This window comes from Mesoplodon mirus (genome assembly GCF_964341445.2).
Source record: "Mesoplodon mirus genome assembly, chromosome: 12".
Classification (NCBI taxonomy): Eukaryota; Metazoa; Chordata; class Mammalia; order Artiodactyla; family Ziphiidae; genus Mesoplodon; species Mesoplodon mirus.
In genome coordinates this window covers 41880770-41906728 of record NC_138988.1, presented here as the reverse complement: position 1 = coordinate 41906728, position 25959 = coordinate 41880770, and the positions used below count along the sequence as shown (strand labels likewise).

Here is a 25959-nt window from a genome sequence, read left to right as displayed (position 1 = left end):
GTTGTGACCTCTCCCATTGCGGAGCACAGGCTCTGGACGTGCAGGCTCAGCGGCCATGGCTCACGGGCCCAGCCGCTTCGCGGCATGTGGGATCTTCGCAGACCGGGGCACGAACCCGTGTCCCCTGCATCGGCAGGCGGACTCTCAACCACTGCGCCACCAGGGAAGCCCAGTGATTCATCTTTATTGGAACTTACATGTATTTCAAACACGGGTTTGCCTTACCTGTCAACCATGCCTCTGCCAATACCACTACTGAGGGCTCACATGGGATCCTGCATAACGTCGTCTCAAACCAAGGACCCACAGAAAGGGACTAAAGTCAAAGAAGTATGACAATGGGCACATGGACACAAGGTCTATTGGTCCTATCATATACTACATCACTTGGAAATTGCCAGATTATTAAATGTTGGAATTACTTGATAGCAGATGATGCCCCATGGGGCTGAGGTGTAGTCCTTCATGATATGGTATATATATTGAACCAACAACCAGATCACATAATTCTGGGAACCAAGAGGTGCAAACAGAGTGGGTCCTCTCACCATCGTTTTATTACTCGCTTGGGGATTTTGTGCTTCATGATTCCACAGTTTTAGGCACTGGGGATTCATGTTTCTAGACACAGTAAGGGTTCTACTTGACCCAAAGTTATGACTGCTGCCTGCTCATTTGGGCGCTCTTCAAGTCCGTGGACTAGAAGGCAAAGAAAGGAGTTACCATACTGGCAAAGGATAACTGACCCTAATTATGAGGAGGAGCTTGGGTTGTTGCTACACAATGAGGCAGGAAGAAGTTTTTCTGGACTCAGGATTCATAGGTGTGCTTCTTGGTGATACTTGGGGATAATAATAAATGGGAAATTTCACAAATAACAGCACGACAAGAGCAAAATAATCATGGGCTCAGACCCCTAAAAGAGGAAGCTCTGGCTCACTAAGCAAGCAATTCTGACAAGAAATGTTGGCTGAGGGCGAGGGGGAATCTAGTAAAGGGGTAGTGGAAGAATGTGGAGATGTTTGCCAGTGTCTCAGGGGGTCCCCAGCAGGACTGAGCCCCAGTTGTATTAGTGGTGACTCTCTCAATTTGTCTCAAGTCTTCAGTCTCCCACAGGACTTCCTGGAATCACTTCCCAAATAAACTACCTACAACCAAATCCTTATCCCAAAGTCTGCATTTGGGAGAACCCAAGTAAGACCCTTTTCAACAATGTTATCATGAGGTCTTTGACAAATACCTTGCTGAAATCCTCATATACCATATCTCTCTCTCGTAAAAGACAAATGAGTTTAGTCTTCTATGATTTCTTGCTAGGGAAACCCATGCTGGCTCCTGGTGATTATAAGTTTCTTTTCTAAGTACTCATGAAAATCTATTTAATAAGTTATAATTTGATAGTACGCATATTGTTACTTTTTAAAAATTATAAGTAATTTTCAAAGTCTAATTTGGCTTTGTTTAACATCGGTGGATTTTTATCTGTAAAATACTGAAATGTTTTTTCTATGTGGTGTTGAAAATCATTTTCTTTAAATGTTGCCTAAATACTATTATTTTGTCTAAATACTAAATATTTTGCTGAGATGGTTTTTATTTCTGAAAGATTTGCTTACATGAGAGAAATCATGTCTTGAATTTATAATGCCAAAGCTTTATGTGGTAAGTATTTACACGTAAGCAAAGGGAAATCATTAAAGCCAATTTTTTTGGCAATCCAATATATCTAAAAGCACCAAGCATTTAAAGATGTAAACATCTCTTCAGAAATAGGTTGCATTTCTTTACACAACAATGAAATATCAGAAAGGAAATGTTAGAAAACAGTACCTTTTAAAATTGCATCAAAAAAAATACCTAAAGGGCCTCCCTGGTGGCGCAGTGGTTGAGAGTCCGCCTGCCGATGCAGGGGATACGGGTTCGTGCCCCGGTCTGGGAGGATCCCATATGCCGCGGAGCGGCTGGGCCCGTGAGCCATGGCCGCTGGGCCTGCGCATCCGGAGCCTGTGCTCCGCAACGGGAGAGGCCACAACAGTGAGAGGCCCGCATACCGCAAAAAAAAAAAAAAAAAAAAAAAAACCTAGGAATAAACCTGACCAAGGAGGGGAAAGACTTATGAAAACATTATAACATTATAAAACATTAATAAAGGAAATTAAAGAGGATTCAAAGAAATGGAAAGATATTCCATGCTCTTGGACTGGAAGAATTAATATTGTTAAAATGGCAATACTACCCAAAGCAATCTACAGATTTAATGTGATCCGTAACAAATTATCCATGACATTTTTCACATTTTTCACAGAACAAATAATGCAAAAATGTATGTGGAACCATAAAAGACCCAGAACTGCCAAAGCAATCCTGAGGAAGAAAAAACAAAAGCAGGGGGCATAACTCTCCTGGACTTCAGACAATACTACAAAGCTACAGTAATCAAAGCAGTATGGTACTGGTACAAAAACACATATAGATCAATGGAACAGAAAAGAGAGCCCAGAAATAAACCCACACACCTATGGTCAATTAACCTTTGTCAAAGGAGGCAAGAATATAAAATGGGAAAAATCCCTTCAGCAAGTGGTGCTGGGAAAGTTGGACAGCTGCGTGTAAATCGATGTACTTAGAACATACCCTCACACCACACACAAAAATAAACTCAAAATGGCTTAATGACTTAAACAAAAGACATGGCACCATAAAACTTCTAGAAGAGAGCATCGGCAAAACATTCTCTGACATAAATTGTACCAATGTTTTCTTAGGTCAGTCTCCCAAGGCAATAAAAATAAAAACAAAAATAAGCAAAGGGGACCTAATCAAAGTTACAAGCTTTTGCACAGCAAAGGAAACCACAGAAACAAACGAAAAGACAACCTATAGAATGGGAGAAAATATTTGCAAATGATGTGACCGACAAGGGTTTATTCTCCAAAATATATAAACCGTTCATACAACTCAACAACAACAACAACAAAACAACCCAATCCGAAAATGGAAAGAAGACCTAAATAGACATTTCTCTAAAGAAGACATACAGATGGCCAGTAGGCACATGAAAAGATGCTCAACATCACTGTTTCTTAAAGAAATGCAAATCAAAACTACAATGAGGTAACACGTCACACCGGTCAGAATGGCCATCATTAAAAAGTCTAAAAATAACAAATGCTGGAGTGTAGGGAACCCTCCTACACTGTTGGTGGGAATGTAAGATGGTGCAGCCACTATGGAAAATGGTGTGGAGGTTCCTCAGAAAACTAAAAATAGAATTACTGTATGATCCAGCAATCCCACTCCTGAGCATATACCCAGACAAAACTATAATTCAAAAAGATACATGCACCCCTATATTCATAGCGGCACTATTCACAATAGCCAAGACATGGAAACAACACAATGTCCATCAACAGAGGAATAGATAAAGAATATGTGGTACATATATACAATGGAATACTACTCAGCCATAGAAAAGAACGAAATAATGCCATTTGTAGTAACATGGATGCAAATAGAGATTATCATACTAAGTGAAGTAAGTCAAACAGAGAAAGACAAACACCATATGATATCACTTATATGTGGAATCTAAAATATGGTACAAATGAACCTACCTATAAAACAGGAACAGACTCACAGACATAGCAGACTTGTGATTGCCAAGGGGGAGTGGGGGAGGGAAAGGGATGGACTAAAGTTTGGGGTGAGTGGATGCACACTATTACATTTAGAATGGATAAACGACAAGGTCCTACTGTATAGCACAGGGAACTATACCCAGTCTCCTGAGATAAACCATAATGGAAAAGAATATGAAAAAGAATGTGTGTATGTGTGTGGCTGAGCCACTTTGCTCTACAGTAGAAATTAGCACAACATTGTAAATCAACTATACTTCAACAAAAAAATAAAGATGTAAACATCTCTATTAACCCTTTTCAACTCATCAGAATGGAAATAACAAATAGCAAAGGTTTTATAAAATAGGATAACAAATTCAATGTAGAGCAATATTTTCCGTATGAGTTATATAAGACATAAACAAATGATCATTAAACATTAATATGACTCAAATGTAATACATAATGAGAAAAAATGAACACTTAAATATTGAACAGAAGAAATTAATAACAAAAACCCTTTACATTTTATTTTTGTCAATAAAGGGTCTGAGTCATAATTAAGCAGGAGCCTTGAATATTTAAGCTAAACTAAAGCTGCATTATAACAGCCACAGTTCACAGTCTATACAGCTTAGAACACTGAAAGTTCAATCAGGGCTTGAGGCAACTTTCTTACAAACCCAAAATACAGCAACTAAAAAGGCTTTCTTTCTTGGTTAAATGAGATAAATCTTAAGACTAGGAAAACATTCAATAAATAAAAATTTAACATTGCATTTTGCTAGGCACATGAGTTAACACACACACACACACACACACACACACAGTGACAAAACCAGGCACAGAAAGTATTTATATGTGGAAGAATCATCACGTCAATTTATGTCAAAGAATATCATGTTTGTTTATCTTAATGCAGGGCCTAGTTAGGTTTTAAGGTTTCATAAATACTTTTGAATTACTGAACTGCATATATAGAATATTTCAAAGTTGCTACAGAAAAAAAAAAGAAAACCAAGTTGAAATTCTACCTAGCAACATAGGTTTCTCAACGTAACCTTCTTCCCTATGGACATCAAACTAAGAAACATGTAGAGAGAAAATAAATGGTTTTTGAAAGATACACAAGCCATTTAAAGAGGTCTGTTTCTGAATTACATAGAATATTCTGGTCCATAAATAATGGAATAGTTTTCAGAGAGAGAATCAATTTTTGCCTAAAGAAATATGGGATGAGACTGGAACCCTCAGTGAAAGCTCTAAAAGGACACAGAACCCAATGAGTGACCTGAATAGTGAGGGACGGGTGAGGAACAACTATGCAGTAAGTGCTGGCTTGTTAGTGGATCTTTTCCCCTCCCTTCTCTCATTCATTCACCTTTTTAAGACTGCCTTCTGTGTCCTTTGGGGGGGAAATGATCTTACCCTTCATCATTTGTTCCTTCAGTACTTTAATATAAAACCTACAAGAAAAACAACAAATTCAAGGCTAGTATTAAGAGCTTGAATAAAGATATCAAGAAGCCTTATCCTTGGATCAGTAAACTCTTCTTGGTAAATAAAATCTTCATTTGTAAAAGTGGGATGACCTTTCTTAGCAGACGGCATTCATTTAGGGTGTGACACTCTGCTTTTGGAAGTGGGAAAAATTACTTTCTAAATAATGTGTTAAAAGTAAGTACTTTCCTTCTGAGGTATTATTGCTTTATGGACTTTATTTTGTTTATCCTTAGAGTATATTGTTGCATTACACAAGTGCAGATATGATACTTAACTTCTAATGATTTATCCAAAATCATACAAGAAAAAGCAGGACCAATGGAAATGTAATCAAAACCTCTTGAAAATGCAGTTACTGTAGATGCACATAAATAAATAAACTATAATCAAAAGTTGAATCTGAGGTCTGGTAACTGATTTTATGTTAAATAGAGGTCTTTTAAAAAGTGTTCTCGGGGCTTCCCTGGTGGCGCAGTGGTTAAGAATCCTCCTGCTAATGCAGGAGGATTCTTAACCATTGCAGGATCGAACACGGGTTCGATCCCTGGTCGAGGAAGATCCCACATGCCATGGAGCAACTAAGCCCGTGTGCCACGACTACTGAGCCTGTGCTCTAGAGCCCGTGAGCCACAACTAGTGAAGCCCGCGCACCTAGAGCCCGTGAGCCACAACTAGTGAAGCCCGCGTGCCTAGAGCCCGTGCTCCACAACAAGAGAAGCCACTGCAATGAGAAGCCCATGCACCGCAACAAAGACCCAACGCAGCCAAAAATAAATAAATAAGATAAATAAATTTATATTTTAAAAAAGTGTTCTCATTTAACATATAATTTAAAAGAATATTCTGGAAACTGAAGTATAAAGATTACATTTATTCTGAGTCCAGATACTTTCTCAACTGTATAAGTACAGGATGGCTCTGCCTTCTCCATTAGTAATACGGACTCATAAGTTATGCTGCAAAAAAATGTCTGACCCTCCTCAGCATTTAGCTAGAGAGACTGAAGGAGTTAACCGAATCCTCATGTTCACTGTTAATTTTCATTATAATTGGTAAAAATGATGCCTATAATAGATGGTATTCACATTTTCAATAAATCCATATTTTTTGATGATCACATAGAGAAAACAAATTAGATTTCATGTTAAAAAATAAGGTTTATTTGTAATAACTACCTTTAATAATTCTATATTTTTACTCTGGGGCATGCACAAGTATAGACAATGCTAGCTTTAACATGTATTGAAAAGGCGTGCTCTTTACACTAATGCAAAAGGATAAGCCTCCTCTTTACTATAAAGAATTCTCACTGCATTTGAACTAAGATTCTGGAGCACTCCGCAGAGAGGAGTTTGGGATAACAGGCCAGAATCAGTCAGTAGGTTTTCTCTCTTCTCAATTAGGTAACTGAAATAGGAACTCTAGTTCTAAATATTAGAAGCAACGTCTAAATATTAGAAAAATAAAGAGAGGGAATACAACAAACTGCTTCAAATACATGCCTGAGGTGACAAACAGCTTGTACTTTCATGTTGTGGCAGCTTCCAGACGAAATCTTCTTCAGTTTTTAATCTTCAGGTTCATACCTGGAAAGAGATGTATATTAAATTAACAGCATAATGTCATGATACTTTTTGCTGTTGTTGTTGTTACTAAATAAGTTCACTTGAAACACCTCCCGTGACTAAACCAGTAATGTTGCATTTTTCACTTTAAATCACTGCTACAGTAGAAGTCAGATACATTCAAGGCATGACGAGGGTGACTCAGGGGATTCCTGCCACAGGTGGAGAATGGACCAGGTAACTGCTGAGATACCTTCAGGTTCCAAGTTTCTACATGTGGCACCTAGATCTGTGATAGCATAGTAGATTAGGGATTCGGCGGTGATTATCTAATCGATGGCCTGATGGACACAAACAGCTGACATGGCTTTGTGAGTACAGGGTTAACAGACCCTCTTCTCTAAGGAAAAACATGATCTGGGATTCACTTTCTAGCTCTGGTACCCTGGAACCCTGATAAAGGTAAAATATCAGCTGAGTTTCCAGGCAGAACCACTGATGACAGAAATGACCCCGATTACAAGACTCCATCTGGACCAGGAGAACTGTGAACAACTATACATCCATGGTGGAAACCATGGCTTCGGCTTCCCTGGGTACAGCTGAGTTTCTCCCTCCCGGACATGCCCGTGCCTGGGCATCACGTGGCTGGACCAAAGACACTGGTCCTATGTGGGGCATGGAACTTCTAAGCCACGCTGGCTCTGGCACCCACGCATGGACCTCATTTTCTAGCACCTAAATTGTCATGTCAGAGCACAGTATGATCAGGTTGTGGGCTGCAGCAAGGACACCACTGAGGAGAAATGCCCAGTGCTGCCCTGTGTGCTTGCTGTGGTTTCTGTCAAATATCCTGCTAAGAGAATCCACGGCCAGAGTAGCCTAGTGTAGCCCTGTGTGAGGCTAAAGGTTCGGCTGAACGTGAAAAGAAACCCTGGTGGGTGTTACAGATGAGGCCTGGCCAAAGCCCCTCTGCCTTCCTCAGACACAGGCTTCTGGACTGAATGACAGAGCAACTCCCCACCGGCCTGACCTCTCCAGACACAAGGTTAGACTTAATGAAGGACAGACATCAACCCAGCAGGGAGACAATCCGAGAGGCAGGATCAGTATGGCTTACTTCGCCAGTCTTTTCCTCAGGTCTTTGATTTGGTCATTCTTCTTGGTGAGAATCTCTTTCATGTTTCGATAAGCTGCTGTTTGTTGGAATTTTTTCTCTAATTCCTGCATAGTGAAAAATGTCAGCCCATTAATAAGAAATAGTTAAGGAAAGAAATAACATATTTGATGAAAATATGTATTTTTGCCCTAATTTTACTAATATTGTGCTTATTTTATTTTCTAATTTGTAAAAACATATACTCATATAAAATTAAGACTATTCAAACTTTTTTTTTTTTTTTTTTTTTTTTTTTTTTTGCTGTACGCGGGCCTCTCACTGCTGTGGCCTCTCCCGTTGTGGAGCACAGGCTCCGGACACACAGGCTCCGCGGCCATGGCTCGCGGGCCCAGCCGCTCCGCGGCATGTGGGATCTTCCGGGATCGGGGCACGAACCCGTGTCCCCTGCATCGGCAGGCGGACTCCCAACCACTGCGCCACCAGGGAAGCCCAAGACTATTCAAACTTTAAAAATACATTCTTTCAAATGGGAAGCTAATAAAATAGTAACATTTCCCAAGTACAATATTAGCAAATAACTCAAACATACTATGCCATAGACATGGGAAATCTATTTGAAAAAGTAAATTCATTTTCAGGTAAAATAGCATGCTCTTTTCTCCAAATCCCAAAATACTGCCAGTATTTGAAGAGGAGGATTTTAAATTTAATTACATTTTAGCTCCCATATTCTTAGGAGTCTAACCCCTAAAGCGAAACAACCAGTTCTCCACATATCTCATATAAATTAAGAAAAAGGTATAGAACCCTTTAGAAAAAAGCCACCCATCCCTCTGCCAGCCTGTAAGAGGGCTGATCAGGAACAGCAAAATGGGTGCTCAGGGTGCCGGCTGTACGCCACCCTCAGTGGAGTATTTACCATAGAACAGAAGGAGTGTAGGTTTTTATTATCACAGATACTTTAGTGCCAAAGATGGAAGAATCTCAGTGTCCCAAATGATAAATCTTTAGAACACAAATTGCCTAATACCTTGACAAAACATGAAGTGAATCTGTAGTTGTCCAACGTTTCCCTTAGTTACACTGCATTCATCACTTAATTGGATATAAACAGACAAATCTGACCTTTTCAGCCATGCTCAGCTGCTCCTGCACCCTGAGTAGGTCATGCTTGGCTGTCGCTAGATTCTCCTCCAGGGACTTCTGGTTTTCTGTCTGGTCATTAAGTGTCTTCTGAAACTCACTCTTTAAAGCAGCAACTGTGTTTTCCAAGTCACTCAACTCTTGGGCCTTTATAAAATCCTATGAAAAATACACTCACATGATTTCATGCTGACATCCTAAATAGTAACTGCTCTAGATTCAGCATCACAGGTGATGGAAACAGATGATGCTGTGTGTTGCGTGTGCATGTCAGCATCCCCCGCCAGCGTTCTCTGCCACTGCAGCCCAGTCAGGGTCACCAGCACACCCAGTTCACCCTCAGCACCCAGTGCACTGTGTCCTGAGCACAGCAGACACTCAGTGGTCACTGATTTCCAAGTATATAAAATATGATTTGTGAACTGCTGGAATTCCAAAAGAGGAACAAGAGAGGTAGGATCCTAAATTTGACAAGATTGTGTTTCCCAGAGTTGGGGTGGCAAATAGGCTTCATTTTTGAAAAGTCAAGGTAAAAAAAATCCTGGTGAAGAATTTTTAATGATACAGATGGAAAAATAATTAAATTAATACAATTTATACAAAAAATGTAACAGACATGTTTTACAATATTATGAGAGCCTAATTAATGCTTACTGATTATATGGCTTGCTGAATTTACAAGATTTTAAGTTTTTTACATTAATTCGATATGCACATATTTGTACACTTCGTCAGTGTAATATAAGCAGCTGGATCTTCTCTCTACCTGGATCATGTTTTTATTTATTTATTTATTTATTTATTTATTTTTATTTTTTTATTTTTTATTAGTTTCTGCTTTATAACAAAGTGAATCAGTTATACATACACATCTGTTCCCATATCCCTTCCCTCTTGCGTCTCCCTCCCTCCCACCCTCCCTATCCCACCCCTCCAGGCTGGATCATGTTTTTAACTAGATAAAATTTATAAAAGACAAAAGTTATATTAATGACAGGAAAATGGTCTATAATTGCTAACTATGAAGACGAAGTACTACTATCAACAAAAGAAGAATTCCTTACTTATTTTTGAAATCTGGTTTTTAAAAAGATTTTATTTCACTGCATCTAGTGAAGGCCTGTACGCATTTTGCTTTTGCCAAATCTTAAAAGTAAAATTGGAGCAAAGCCTTCAATGGCTTTTAAAACAAATTCATCATCCGAAAATGTTGGCAACTGGTTTACTTTTGAGAAACTAAAGCTGTTCCGGAGTATTTAGCTGTTTTGTGGTCCTTGGTATATAATGATTGAAATTTATGGTCCTTGGTATATAATGATTGAAAATCATATATATTTCCTTTTGTTTTAGCCATATAAGAAGCATCCTTTTATTTAAAAAATACCTACAGGGGCTTCCCTGGTGGCGCAGTGGTTGAGAGTCCGCCTGCCGATGCAGGGGACGCGGGTTCGTGCCCCGATCCCGGAGGATCCCACATGCCGCGGAGCGGCTGGGCCCGCGAGCCATGGCCGCGGAGCCTGTGTGTCCGGAGCCTGTGCTCCGCAACGGGAGAGGCCACAGCAGTGAGAGGCCCGCGTACAGCAAAAAAAAAAAAAAAAAAAAATAAAAAAATAAAAAATACCTACAGATAAGATAATGTAATGTCTAAGACTGGCTTCAAAAAAACATGGGTGGGGACTTCCCCAGTGGCACAGTGGTTAAGAATCTGCCTGCCAATGCAGGGGACACGGGTTCGAGCCCTGGTCCGGGAAGATCCCACATGCTGCGGAGCAACTAAGCTCGTGCACCACAACTACTGAGCCTGCACGCCACAACTACTGAGCCCACGAGCCACAACTACTGAGCCCGTGAACCACAACTACTGAAGCCTGTGCGCCTAGAGCCCATGCTCCGCAATGAGAAGCCACCACAATGAGAAGCCCATGCTCGCTGCAACTAGAGAAAGCCTGTGCACAGCAATGAAGACCCAACACAGCCAAAAAATAAATTAATTAAAAAAAAACAAAAAACATGGGGGAAGGGAGAAGAAACTAGAGGTAAATATGAAACCAGACTGGCCATGTCTTGATGATTGACTGGTAAAGCAGAGCGATGAGTACCTGGGGTGCATTACACTATTCTCTCTACTCTTGTATATGTTTGAAATTTTCCATAGAAAAAGTATAACCAAAGTCTAATGAAGTAAGTTTGGGGATTGTTTAGGAGACATTTACAATGGCACTACAACCACTAGAAAAGCCAGTGCTGCAATGAAAATTCACTCAAATGGTCCTGCTGACAGGATCCTATTACAGCATCTAATCTCAATGGAAAGGCCAAAGGAGGCAGAACTGAGCACACGATGACTTCCAGGGTGGAGTGATACTCAGTCATTCCATTCAGACAAGCTTGGAGAACTTCACTGGATTTCACTGTATTACAGAAGCACAGCTAGATATAGGTGGATTAGAAGATGCATGACTAGTAAATTCATTCTGTTTTGTCACACTCACCGAAGGGAAACTTAAGTAATAATAAGTTCTGTATAATAATAACTAAAAACTCTTCCTTTCTTCCCGTTGTAATTGGAAGGGCAAAGTGAAAGGGAGAAGAACTTTTAAAAAATAAATTTAAGCATATCTCATATGCCAATGGGCTCTGGGACATGTGAAGCACATGAGCTGTGTATCTGCCCCCACTTCCCTCAGCAGGCTCTCACCTGGCCTTTCCTGGACAAGTTTGTCTCGATGCAGAATTACAGAGGTGGCCTCCCTCTCAGGGAGTGGCTGGCTGTGGGGCATAATATCAATAGTAGCTAAGACTTAATGTAAGTTTATAACTTGATCATCTAGAAAATGTGAAAATGCTAAAACTGATTTCACCTTTTGAGTTCCTTGATCAATCTGTAAATCTTGCAGTGCTCTTTCTAGTTTTGACTTCTCATCCAATGCATTTGTTGCCTATAATCAAGATTAAACAAAATACATTCAGTATTTAGTCTGTAAGTAACTCTTTCAATAATTTTGTTAAAGTATTTCTCGGTTACCTGTGTTTCAAGGGTCTTCAGCCTTGACTTGAATTTCTCATTCTCTTCTTGAAGTCTTAAAATTTCCTTTTTGAGAAAATTCAAGTTTTATTATGTTAGCCAAAGTATTTTTAATCCCTGAAATTATTTGTTTCACTTAAAAATTTAATTTTTACATTAAATTTAAATTACATAAAAGCTCAGAAGTCTGCATGCCCTGGTTACTGGTAATATTCCAGTTTTACCCAGCCCACCAGCCTCAACACGTATGAGTCATCTCTGGCTCTAAGACTTCAAGTTCCTTCTTTCGCAGTCTCTCAGGCTTTTTTCAGCCCTCTACCCTCAGCCTTTTTGCAAAGTCCCCCTCCCCTGCCATCTCTCACCTAGCTGATCCTGCAACTCTTGGGTTTGTTCTCAGCCTACACTGTACACCACTTGCCGCTTATCCTCAAGACACAATCTTCATCATTCTATACCCTGTGCCCAGCCCCTAAGTGGTTCCAACTGAGCTGAGGTCCAAGGGCCTTGCTCATCAGCAGCTCTGTCACAAGCATCACCTGTCAGTGCGGTCTCACTTCTTACTACACCCCAGCACATGCAGCATTGCCCAGCTGGAGAGCCTGAACTCTGCTCCAAGGCATGCCAGCCTCCTCTCTGCCTCTAACTGCTGCCCACTCTGTTCCTCTGCTGGCCATACCATTTCTCTTCCCTCTGACAATTCAATCTGCTACACCTTTCAGCCCAGCTCAGGCACCACCTTACCCAAGAGCCTGTCCTCAACTACTCTTATCCACATGGAAATGTGTCTTCTCTGCCACCCTGTGGCGCCTTTGGCACCAGGTTAGTGGCAACTGTGGCACACAGGTTAGCAGTCTGCTGTCTCTGTTTCTAGAATATTAGTTATCCCTTCCCAATGAGACTACAAGGTTTTTGAGGGCAAAAGGCCAGGTATTACTTTTCTTTTTATGTAACAATATCTAGCATAATGTTGAGAACACAAGAGTCATGAAAAATAGTTGTATATCAGTAATTAATCTTTATAAACCTCTTAATTAAAAAATCCCTTCATTGTTATCACAGCTCATAAACTTCAAATGTCCATCAATAAACACTTTACAAAATGCTATGCTCTTCACTTCATTATGAAAAGATGCAATCAAGAGCTGCTTCAGACTCTCTGGGAGTTAAGTGTGCCCTCTTCTGGCCCACCAGTACCATTAAGTACAACTACTGTGATGGGCTAATTACCCTCAGTGGACCAAAGCCTGAATCAACACCTTACACCCAGTCTCTCTACCCTAGAGCTGGGTAGGCAGTGAGCATACATCCTTAGAGAGTTTGCCATTTCTCAAAATGATGGCAACGTTACCTTGTTTAGGAGTTCTGCTGTTCCACCTTCGTTAAGTGGAGCAAGTTTTGGCTTTATGTTATCTACGATGGGCTGAAATAAAACAAAGAAACCAAACTGAAATCACCACTGAATAAAACACGTGTAGTCACTGAACCCTTGTACTTTCTAAGTGGAAGACACTGTGTAAACATATTCACTGAGATGTCAGCTAGATTTTCATTGGTTTGGATCTCTGCTACACCCTAGTGCTTAGGACAGTGCCTGGCCCACAGTGCCCAATGCAAATTAGAGATAAAAATGAAACCCATCCTCCTTGTATCTTTAAAAAAAGAACAAAAAACAGGTGGAAGAGAAAGCGGGGAGGGAAGGTACTCAAAGCCAGAGCCGATAAAGATCCTAGTATCTAGGGACTGGGATTTTAAACTGTGGGAGCTAAAACAGAGATTTCTGCATGAACCCCAGAAAAACTGTAATAATGATGAGGATTTAGGTAAACTACATTACAGATGAGTAACTTGACACAAACATTCTGGCAGTTTAGCAATATGTATTAAAACAAAACAATTCATGCCCTCTGACCTAGAAATTTCTTAGCTAGAAATATGTTCCAAAGGAATAATTAGAAAATTGTTTTGTACGTGTATGTTCATGGATTGATCTTGGCAGTGTTTTACCATGTAACACCACAGAGGATTTATGGTGCATCTACACAATGGAATGCTAAGTGGTCACTGCAGGTAATGAGAATGATTAAAGAGACAAGCAGGTAACTACTAGTACTGTCTCCACTTGACAGATGAGGGGAATGAGGCTCAGCCATCTCAGGTAACCTGCTCAAGGTCGCACAGCTGAGGAGTGATAGTGCCAGGATGCATGCCCCCAAAGCCTGTGCTCCGCATCATCTGAGTGAAGAGCTTGCATGGCTGGGAGGCAGGTGGACTGCAGGGATGTTGTGTGCATGCGCATGCGTGTGTGAGGTAGGAGACAAAAACAAGTTTTTCATAGTTACTTCCAAAACTTATCTTCTTTCACCTAAAAATCTGAGAGGCAAGCTTGGAATTCTGATCTTGAGTTGAATGCTTTTCCTTGAGAGTTCTCACTTTAATCTCTGAATGCTCTGAGCAACTTGAGGATTTTAAACACTGGCTATTAAGGTATGGACTGATAAGGACCAAAAATTACCTTTTTATTTGAAGATGTAAATTCTGCTTTTTCAAATTCTGCAACTTGTTCCAATAATTCTCTTGAAGACAAAAACAAATATGAAAAAATGTTTGTTTAGAATAGACTTGTATCATACACACAAGAAGAATAAAAGCAAGACTTCCCTGGTGGTCCAGCGGTTAAGACTCTGTGTTCCCAATGCGGGGGGCCCAGGTTCGATCTCTGGTCAGGGAACTAGATTCTGTGCGCTTCAACTAAAAAAAGATCCCGCATGCCACAACAAAGATCCTGTGTGCCACAACTAAGACTTGGCACAGCCAAATAAATAAATAAATAAAATTCAGAAAGAAGAAAAAGAAGAATAAAAGCACTGGTACCAATCTATTACATGCCAGAAACAACAGAGCAAGATGAACAAAACTTCACCACATCAAAAATATTTAGTTACTAATGGTCGAGAACCTAAGTTCCATGCACTCAAAATTGAATCTCCATAGCACCTACTATTTTGTACCTACTGAGTGTACAATATAATCGCTAGAACTAAATTACAATGTTAATACAACTATGTCTGAAATTTGTAGTCAACACTGTATTTTTGAGGTGCTATAGGGAAATTGCTCTATAATATACATTGTTAGCTAGTAGAGGTTCAAGGAAAACTGATTTTTAATAGAGTAGCCTCAGAAAAATAAAGTTAGTTCACATCTACTGAAAAAGAGTATGGTAAGTTCTCAAGGAAGACAGATGGTTTGGGGGTGATCCACCTGAACATTTCCTTTTATTTGCAAAGGTACCTGGGGGCTGACTATACAAAAGCTTACAGAGTGAATGGCAGTAACTACTTTCCTAAGCTTCTTAATAGGTCAGTTTCTCAAAGTTTTCTCACCAGTTATCTACTGACAGTTGGTGAAGCTAAATGGTTTCCTTCCCTACCCAAGGCCACAGCCAGTGTTGTTAAGCACTGTCCGCAAGCCGCGCTGCACCTGTGCTTAGCAAACGGCCCCTGAGCTCGATATCAGTCTTTCCAGATCTCTGGCATGACTTTTCTTAGACCGAGTTTCAATTTCATTGACTTTACCATATTTTTTAAAAATTAATGAGCTTTTTGATATAGTTCAGATAATAAAACTTTTTTTTAACTTTCCCTATTTTAAAGATCAGTATATAATTTTAATGCAATTATTTAGAAATAAACTTCCAATACTACTAAGTGTGATTTTATGGTATTTGAATTAACTTTTCAACTGTTTCATAATCTTTTTTTCTTAGTTGACCTATTTCTGAAGACTTATTATAATACTGATCAGGCTAACCAGAGATACCATATGGAATGATTAATTATAGCCTTAAGAGCAATCTCATAAATCTCAGAGGCCTTTATAACGCCTAGGAATAGTGGAAACAGGGCATTTTGAAGAGGATGCTGAGTGGCACCTAAGAGATCACTTACTAACTGGATGCTCTGCTGTTACCTTACCCAAGTTTTCTCACGCACCAGGCCCAAGCAAAGCAGCAAAGATATTCACTAACTTTTAAGTTCATGCTTGGGGCTCTACTGTCATAACTGCGGATACAAATTTTAGTACCTGTTTTCAAGTTCAGAGATGTCTGTCTGTAGCTTGAGGTACCACTTCTCAGCTTGTGAGAAAAGCTGCCGCAGAAGTAGCACATTGGTGTAGGCCGTGTTGATGAGCTCAGACTCCACCTCACTGTGGACCACGGCCTGTAACCCATTCAAGACTTCAGAGACTTCATCTATGGTGAAGGTCTCCTCCACCAGCCTGAAAAACAACCACAATCCAAAACCTCTGGATAAACAACAACAACTATTTACAAAGTAAGAGAAAACTAAGAAACCCACACCATGTCATCTGAGGCAGCGGCCCTCAACCTTTTGTGGAAGACAACTGTTCCATGGACCGGGGGGTGGGGGGATGGTTTCAGGATGATTCAAGCTCATTACATTTATTGTGCACTTTATTTCTATTATTATTACATTGTAATGTATAACGAAATAATTATACAACTCACCGTAATGCAGAATCAGTGGGAGCCCTGAGCTTGTTTTCACTTGCCACTCACTGATAGGGTTTTCATATGAGTCTGCAAGTAATTGATTTATTACGGTCCCTGTGCAGTCAGACCTCTCTGCTAATGATAATCTGTATTTGCACCCACTCCCCAGCGCTAGCATCACTGCCTCAGCTCCACCTCAGATCATCAGGCATTAAATTCTCATAAGCACAACCTAGATCCCTCGCATGCACAGTTCACAGTAGGGTTTGTGCTCCTATGAGAATCTAATGCCGCCACTGATCTGACAGGAGGCGGAGCTTAGGCAGTAATGCGAGCGAAGGGGAGCGGCTGTAAATATAGATGAAGCTTCGCTCGCTTGTCCGCCTGCCCGCCGCTCACCTCCTGCTGTCCGGCCCGGTTCCTAACAGGACACAGACTGGTACCAGTCCATGGCCCAGGGGTTGGGGACCCCTGATCTAAGGGATTAAAGGGTTTAGTGAAAGTCCCTCTGGAAATTATCTTCTTTATTAATAAAACAGTTTGAAAATAATTTAAGCTCAATTAATTTTTGATGTCTATTTAAATGATTAAACTGTGGTTTGCTCTTCAAATGTGCACATTCTTTAATACAAGTACGTGATCAGAAACATTCCCCAAACTATCTACTTTTTTCTTTAGCTTTTCAATGAAAAACTTTTTTACTTTAATCTCCCCTAAAATTAGTTTTATCACATTTAATTATTTCATAAGTCACCTGAGAGGTGTAATTTCTCCTTTCTTTATATCATGTCTAGCATTTCGATGACTGAATGACCATTCACATGTTAGTAAATGTCTATAAGAAAATCAATGGTAATTATATATTGCTTCTCTTAGCATTCTTGAGACCCAAAAGAAAAAAAAACCCTAACTTCATTAAACCTCCATTAAAAACAAACATCATCAAAAGGATTAAAGATCGACTCTTCCACAGAAAACGTTTGTGTTGGAAGGGAACTCTGGAGCCATTTTTTTCAATTCCCTCACTTCACAGATGGAACACAGGCTCAGAAGGTGGTGGTGACTTGCCCATGGTCCCAATTCCACAATCATTTCCAACAATCTCAGGAACATGCCCAACAGCTGAATTCTTGAGAAAGCTTCCATGCATGCCTCCTACAATCGATGACAGTTTTATGGTAACACAGTCTCCTCCGCTCCCTGCCTCCAGCCTCAAAGTCTTTTATCCCTCAGATGCTCAGCAGATGAAGAGCTATAGCCCCGACCTCAGGTCATCTTCTCCATCATTCCAAAAGGACAAAATGAAGGGAGTCACACCAAACTTTTATTTGATTTACCATTCTTTAACGTTTCATTTACCCAGCAGAATTTAACCACTCTAAAAAAACCAAAACTTTATTTTTGATGCAAGTCCTTATTAAATATATTAACAATCTTTCTATATTCTTTAATAGAACAAAGCAAATCTGCTTAAAAATGTGTTTTTTTTTTTGAGCAACCCAAGTTCATTATTATGAACAGCAGTTAAGGTACTCCAGTGTGTAAAGTAAATAATGGGTACCTTCTCTGGCTGTCTCACAGACTTACCAATCAGATGGCTGCTTACCTCTGCTGTGGGTTAGGAAGCCAGATTATCAGATTAGAATAATGGATCGAACAGGTAACAGTCTACAGCTGAGGGTCTCTGCTACTGAGTGAAGTTAATGACTTTATCACAGTTACAGATCACTTGGAGACCTTTTTCATTTATGTCTTGACATTTAAGTGTGCCAAAATCTGATCCCCAAGTAATCTGATGTCTCTTTATTATTTAGTCCTTTTGGTGGGCTTCCCTATTATCCTCTATTACTAAATTTTCTATGGACTTTTATTATCTTCCACTATTGGTCCAACTAAACGAATTATCATCTCTTGCTACAAATCAACTAATAATTTTGGTACTAGTCAGCAAGCTTTTCATGGTTTCCTGCTGTTTTCTCTTCTTCTAATTCTTCAACATAAACTGCATAGGTGTTTTCTTGCTAACTGCCATGTCTTATGGCTCTAATCTTTTAATTAATAACTCAAGTAGTTAAGGTTCTGGAATCTTTAACACAGCAAGCCAATCATTAACCCAGAAGCACTTCACAATTTCCTGACTGCCCTTCTGAAACTTTGCAATCCCTCAATTATCATTATATGCGTGTTTAGTAATAGATTGCTCCCACCACAATCTGATTTCTTGAGTTTCACATATCCATAAGGCTTAGTGTAGCTGCTCTCAATGAATAATTGATCATGATATCCTGGCAATGGTTTGTAAGGCCTCTCTGCTACAGCACCCCCATACTGGCCACCAGAAGGGATCCATGTTCCTTCCCACTGAGTTTCCTTAGAATTCTCTGATACCTGCTCTCCTTGAGGTCCTGGAAGCAGGAATCTACAGTTTTGAGTCTCAAGCCTCTTTTTGAACGAGCAAAACGCATGTAATTAATAACTTCATTTTGATGGTGCTCATTTAGACCCAACTCTGCCTGAAAAAAAAAGAATTTAATTGTTAGTCTTGAAGATATAATAAAGGAACCAACAATGACAACATACAGGTTATCCTGTGGTGGAGACTGGTAGATGTCCACTAAATTCTGTTCTTCCCATCTTCCCAGACACATGGCTGCCCAACTAGAAAACACTCCCCAGCCCTCCGTGAAGTCAGGTGTGGCCACATGACTACTTCTCAGCAATGGATGTGAGCAGAAGAATAAGAGCTATTTCTAAAGCCTGGGACTTAAGACACGGGGCACACCTTTGCCACACCCTATTTCTCTGAAACCTGGGGGTGGTGACTCCACTGAACCATGCGGACAGCACAATGCCCTGGGGGCTGGGGGAGCGGCAAGCTGAAAGGGACTGGTATCCCTGGAACAACTTTGTGGAGCAGCACTGACCTCGTACCTAACTGTGATGAGCAGTGAGAGGGCCGTTAAGCACGAGATAAATAAATTTCTGTATTCTTTTTTTTTTTAAACCTTTATTGAATTTGTTACAATATTAGTTTTGTTTTTTTTTTGGTTTTTTTTTTTTTTTTGCGTTATGCTGGCCTCTCACTGTTGTGGCCTCTCCCATCGTGGAGCACAGGCTCCGGACACGCAGGCTCAGCGGCCATGGCTCATGGGCCCAGCTGCTCCGCGGCATGTGGGATCTTCCCGGACTGGGGCACAAACCCACGTCCCCTGCATCGGCAGGCGGACTCTCAACCACTGCACCAGGGAAGCCCAGTTTTGTTTTTTTTTAAATAAATTTATTTATTTTTGGCTGAGTTGGGTCTTTGTTGTGGTGCATGGGCTTCTCATTGCATTGGCTTCTCTTGTTGTGGAGCACGGGCTCTAGGCACGCGGGCTCAGTAGTTGCGGCTCATGGGCTCTAGAGTGCAGGCTCAGTAGTTGTAGCTCATGGGCTTAGTTGCTCTGCGGCATGTGGGATCTTCCCGGACCAGGGCTCGAACCCATGTCCCTTGCATTGGCAGGCAGATTCTTAACCACTGTGCCACCAGGGAAGCCCAAACTTCTGTATTCTTTAAGGTACTGTTTTTTTTTCTTTTTTTTTTAATCTCTATTGCAGCAACTTAACCTTATCCCATCTCACACAGCTTTAAAAAATATTTGGTTTTGAAACAGCCACTAATTGGTCTTGATTTTAAACCAGATGAGAGCTTGACAACTATAAGCTAGAAATTAATGAAGCTTTTTCATTTTATAGCTATACTGAAAATTAAAGAAGGAAATTATAAAAGTGAACATCTAATGCAGGGGACTGAATAAGTCAGGATTATCTTTATTTTAAGAATAACCTGTCTATGGGAGACAAAGGTCTAACTCTCATTCTCAGCACAGTGTTGGGCTGCATTGTGGAGGCCAGGTCAAGGTCACTGGGCATGACCTCCTTCACCCCCCAAGCCCTGCACCATGGCTTTGCTGCATCTACATACATCCTTACCTCCTCTCAGCAGTTTCCATTCCCTGAGAACAGAAGTCTACAAGGGCCATGACCTTGTCCCTCTGGTTCCCTGAGTATCCCCAGGACGACTCATAGTGCCTGGCACACAACAGACATGTGCCTGACAAGTGAACTGAGAGAGTTCCTCCTTTTGAAGGCCATCGTGGCCTTAATCTGTTCTCTTTCAAGCTCCTGGGGGACTTTATTGAACCAATTATTCCCCGTCTCAACTCTCTATAGGTTTCTTCTTCCCCTCGGACCATAGAGAAGACTGTGTACATAAATCTCACTCATGCTAAAAAAATACAAAACCGGAAATTCCCTCCAGCTACTGCTGCATTTCTCTACTTCCCTTCTACTCTTGCTGTCTCCATTCTATATGCTGTTCAAACTGCCTTTGCAAAACTCACCAGCAACTTCTTAATAACAAATCCAACTACCGTGGCTGATGCTTTTCTGTCCACTGACCTGCTCCATACTTTGGCTGCTAACCCCACCTCCCTTCTTGATCTCATCTGTAGGCTCCCCTTGGGCTTGCCTCTTAAGTAGCTGTACTTCCCAGGGCCCTGCCTGGGGACCCTTACTCTCGTCATTCTATATCCTCTCCTTGATGACATGATCTATCTCAAGGTGTCAACTGTTATCTATATGCATCTGACTCTCAAATATAACAGGCTGGCCTACAGACGTGTACCCCCAACTGCAGGATGAACGGCTCTAACAAGTCTTTTTCTCCCCCACATTGTTTTTAATATTTCTACAATTCAGGATGTTAAAGTTCAATAATTTAATAATTACCCAAGATATTACGATGTTCTCTAATGGTCATTTATCCAGTAGACTAATGTTTCAGAACAACCAGTTGAGGTATTTTGACCAATGTAAACCAACACATTTGAGATATGTACTTACCTTAAATTTCATGATTTTACCTTATTTGATTAAAATGGTAACTAAGATCTTGCCTTAGAGCTAGACAACGTGAATGGAAAGACGTTTCTTACGTTTTGGTTTATACTGATTATTAGCCAACTCCCTAAACTAATGACGAACATTAGAAATAATAATAGTAATGATGATAACAGCTAAAAGTCATTCAGAGGTTACAATGTGCCAGGCATGACCTCATTTAATCCTCAATACAACCCTATGATAAAGGTAGTATAAACCTGCTTTACAGGGACTTCCCTGGTGGTCCAGTGGGTAGGACCCCGTGCTCCCAATGCAGGGGGCCTGGGTTCGATCCATGGTCGGGGAACTAGATCCTGCATGCCACAACTAAGACCCAGAGCAGCCAAAATAAATAAATAATAAATTAATTAATTTTTTAAAAACCCTACTTTACAGATAGAAAACTGAGATACAAAGAAGAAAGATTTTCTATGCTACTGAAATAGGTAAGTGGGAGAGCAGGGATCTGAACCAGGCAGTCTAACTCCACAGCCCCCACTCAACTTGGCTGTTTCAAATCCTTTTTGGAAAATGTCAGAGTTTAAATAAATAAAAGAACACAAACATGTTATAGTTGCATATGCACCTGAGTTGTGACAAGACGGATCTCCACCAGGCATTTGAAAAAAGAACTGAATACCTACATTAGAAAAGATGTTATCTCTTATAGTCACGTAAGTATGGGCAAGAATATCCTACAATTGGAAATAACTCAAAACAATGTCACATCTTGCTAAAAAAATCCCATAAACAAATTTTCAATTATTCTTCCTTGTTTATAGTATTAAATTCATAAGGCCTCCATACTCCCAAACTCTTTCTCTAACCCCGTTTCCCAGGATTCTACCGTAAGGACACTCTACTTCAGTCAGACTAGTCTGCTCATCAGAAGCATGATTTAACATTTCCTGCTTATACTTTCACTCTCATTACCCCAATCCTTGACTAAAAGTACCTCCCCATTCTTATTCAAGAATCTGAACCCAACCCAGTGGTGTGCTGGTAAATGCTTAAAAACAGGCTTTTGGGTGGGGGGGTATGAAACTGATTTGTGGCCCTTGCTGATTTCTGTGGTATAAAAACTCCCAGCATGGCTGATTTCAAGCTACTAAGGTAATGTCACTGAATACAGAGATGAGAAGAAATGCACACGATTGGCTCTCACCAGCCAGTACGAGCATGCTGCAGAAAATCACCAAATTCCTACCCATCCTTCAAGACCAAACCTGTTTTATCTACTCTGTGAAGCCTCCCAATATGCCCTCCGTAACTCTAGTTATGCCTTCCTCCAAAAATTAGCACATATCACCTCTGCTACTCATTTGGCAACACCACAGACTAATTACTACCTTGTACTATTAGTAGTCTTTTTTTCCAGGTGTTGCTCCTTCAAGTAGACTGTAAGCTCCTGAGGACCTGATTCATTTCTTATACCACACAGCTTCTCGTACAGTGCCTTGTGCAGAGTAAGTGGCCAATTCAAATCTGTTAATTATTTTCTCTTCAGTCAAGAAAAGTCGTGACTGTCCCAAGACCAAGAAGAAAAAAATTACAAAAACTGAGGATGAACTTTAGGACAAGACAGAAAAGTTCCTCTAAAATGGATGAAGAAAGGGAGCAGAAATAAGCAGCTGAGTTCAGTAGGAGAAACAGCATTAGCCAGGGAAACAGCACTCATAAACCTTTGCTTCCCCATACGCACATATGTACACTCTATGTACACGAATCACATCATTAGAGAGAAAACGGAATGGGTTGATGTATGGTGTAAGTAGAGAAAGCACTGGATTAAAAACCAAATTTAAGCCTAGCTATGCAACTTTCTGTTAGCAAATCACAACCTCATTGACACCAGTTTTGTCAGCTGTTAAATCAGAGAAGATACGATGATCACCTGTAAAATATGTAGGGCTAGTAGGAGGTATCCAAATAGGGAAATCAGAATTTGTTTGAATTTTGTTGCAGAAAGATTCTATTTAAAAAAATAGCTAAAACACAGAGCAAGAATCCTACCAGAGCATTGCCAAGCTAGTGTCCTGAAATTGTGCCATAAAGTGAGGGGAGAGTGGTGAAGGTACCAGAAATGGTTCCCTATTCCTGACCATACCCCAAAGTCCATATACAGCTTTACCATGAGAAGTATAAGGATGAAAATGTAATGATAAAAATGAACACAATCTAATAAAACCTATTATATACTGAATGCTTAATATTTTAACAGGTACTGGGCTATTTGTTCTATATGCATTATCTCATTTATCATTTTAACAACCCAAGTATACTTATTATCTGCAATTTACTAATGAAGAAACTGAGCCTGACTCCAAAACCTCAGTCGTTAAGCAAACTGATAGAAAGGAATTACAGAAGATAGAATGGGAGCAAATGTCAACCTTCTTGTGACATCACCATCATTTTTTCAACTTGTTCCTGATATTTTAGGGAAATCAAGAGAATGAGAGGGACAAGCTCAAGCAGGGTAGGGAACGGTCTGTTTTGTTCACAGCTGTACCCTCAGCTGCAAGAGAGTGCTTGGGACATAGCGTGGGCTAAATAGCAATTCTGGTTGTTGAGGTATTTTAGTAGCCCATTTCAGTGGTGCCCCCAACCCTGGAGTCATCTTTTTTTCTGAACACTTCAGTACTGTGCCTTCTTCTAAGAACGGTTGCTATTTAAGTTGGCATTCTAAAAGAGAAATGTACCAAAATGTTCATAGCAGCTCTATAATAGCTCTACAATAGCCCGGAGATGGAAACAACCTAAGTGTCCATCATCGGATGAACGGATAAAGAAGATGTGGCACATATATACAATGGAATATTTCTCAGCCATAAAAAGAAACGAAACTGAGCTATTTGTAATGAGGTGGATAGACCTAGAGTCTGTCATACAGAGTTAAGTAAGTCAGAAAGAGAAAGACAAATACCGTATGCTAACACATATATATGGAATTTAAGAAAAAAAAATGTCATGAAGAACCTAGGGGTAAAACAGGAATAAAGACACAGACCTACTTGAGAATGGACTTGACGATATGGGGAGGGGGAAGGGTAAGCTGTGACAAAGCGAAAGAGAGGCATGGACATATATACAGTACCAAACATAAGGTAGATAGATAGTGGGAAGCAGCCGCATAGCACAGGGAGATCGGCTCGGTGCTTTGTGACCGCCTGGAGGGGTGGGATGGGGAGGGTGGGAGGGAGGGAGACGCAGGAGGGAAGGGATGTGGGAACAGATGTATATGTATGACTGATTCACTTTGTTATAAAGCAGAAACTAATAAAAAAATTAAAAAAATAAGTTGGCATTCTATATACGCTGGAGTGATTAATGGGATATGTTCTAGCATACAGGAAAAACGTGCCTTCTTTTGAACAGGTCAAAACACAAGAAACGTCACTCAAGTTTTCACAGCTATAAAATAGGGGCTGGGACTCTTACAGTCACTCTCACATCAAGAAGTTGTATTCAATCACGTTCTTCGTCCTCGGCTCGTTAACATAATTAATGCTGCCAAAGGGTGTGGGGGTGTGGGGTGGGGTGTGTGTGTGTGTGTGTGTGTGTGTGTGCGCGTGCGTCTGCGAGCGCATAAACTTGGAGTTTTTGGAATCGAATGAGAATCCCGCTTTGAGCCTTCTGCTGGCAGCCGGTTCCCTCCAGTTCTCTTCGTCAGCCACCTGTGAAGAGTGACTTGGCCCGGGCACCTCAGGCCCCTGCCTCAGGCAGGGGCGAGGAATGAAGCGAGGCGGCGGAGCGCGGCTGCTAGGAGAGGGCTCCACCTAGGATTATCCCGGAAGGGCTTCGGCCGAGGCTAACAGAGCCTCTCGCACCCGGCGCAGCCTCCCCTCCTCAGGGAGGCCCAGGGCCGGACTCAGACCCGCTGCAGGCCAGGGCATCACTCCGGGGTCCCGGCTCTGCATCTCTCCTCGGCGCGGGCCGGCGTTACCCGGCCGGCTACTCACCATGGCGGCGGACAGGAGTCAGCGGTCTGGAAAAGCGGGAGAAGCCAGGCGCAGCTTCGCCAGGCCCGGCGTCTCCAAGGGAAGTTGGACCGCAGAGGACGCGGAGGGAAGGCGGGTTGTTTAGAAGCCTCCGGTTGCTAATGGCAACCGACGCACGTGACCCTGGAATTATGCACTTTTACTGGTCCTCAAGATCACGCGACAGGAAGTGCCTTGTGACCGGCCGACAGCCGCATGCGCATTTGCTCCCAGAGCCGGGAAGTCCCTCCTTTTCGTGCCACGCCGACTTTGGGGGAGGCCGCCGTTGCCAATGGTAACGGAAGTGGAGCGGCCGCCTGACTCCCCACCGCTCCCGGGAGCAGCGCGGCATCTGGGTCTGCTTTGCTGCTCATGGCTTGTCCTGCACATCCTGTGACCTGATGGCCCCGAGGGCCGTGGCCTCGACCGTTGAGTCCCGACCTTTTAACGGTCTCGTGGGGCGTCCCAGACTTATTTCTCTTCTCTCCCAAGTGTTCCTACTTGGCCGAGATAGGCCAGCAGCACCAGTGCTGCCAGGTTCCTGGATAGAGCTTTGAACGACTCACT

At 41.2% G+C, this 25959-nt stretch overlaps 1 protein-coding gene across 1 annotated transcript; it reads right to left on the bottom strand.

Moving 5' to 3' along the window:
• Positions 1 to 6019: 6019 nt before the first annotated feature.
• LZTFL1 (leucine zipper transcription factor like 1) lies at positions 6020 to 25490 on the bottom strand. The gene is made up of 10 exons (XM_082638554.1): positions 25375 to 25490; positions 18878 to 19002; positions 16060 to 16254; positions 14489 to 14549; positions 13325 to 13396; positions 11977 to 12042; positions 11813 to 11890; positions 8934 to 9110; positions 7809 to 7912; positions 6020 to 6709 (listed from the first exon to the last, which is right to left on the bottom strand). Exons 1-10 carry the CDS (start codon positions 25375 to 25377, stop codon positions 6691 to 6693), a joined length of 900 nt encoding a protein of 299 aa, XP_082494680.1. The 5' UTR covers positions 25378 to 25490; the 3' UTR covers positions 6020 to 6690.
• Between the last annotated feature and the right edge of the window lie 469 nt (positions 25491 to 25959).

Coding starts and splice junctions, on each gene's coding strand:
- LZTFL1 (XM_082638554.1), bottom strand. Junction 11,891..11,976: donor TGAAGACCCTTGAAACACAG/GTAACCGAGAAA, acceptor TCTTGATTATAG/GCAACAAATGCATTGGATGA. Junction 9,111..11,812: donor TTGATCAAGGAACTCAAAAG/GTGAAATCAGTT, acceptor TATTTTTCATAG/GATTTTATAAAGGCCCAAGA.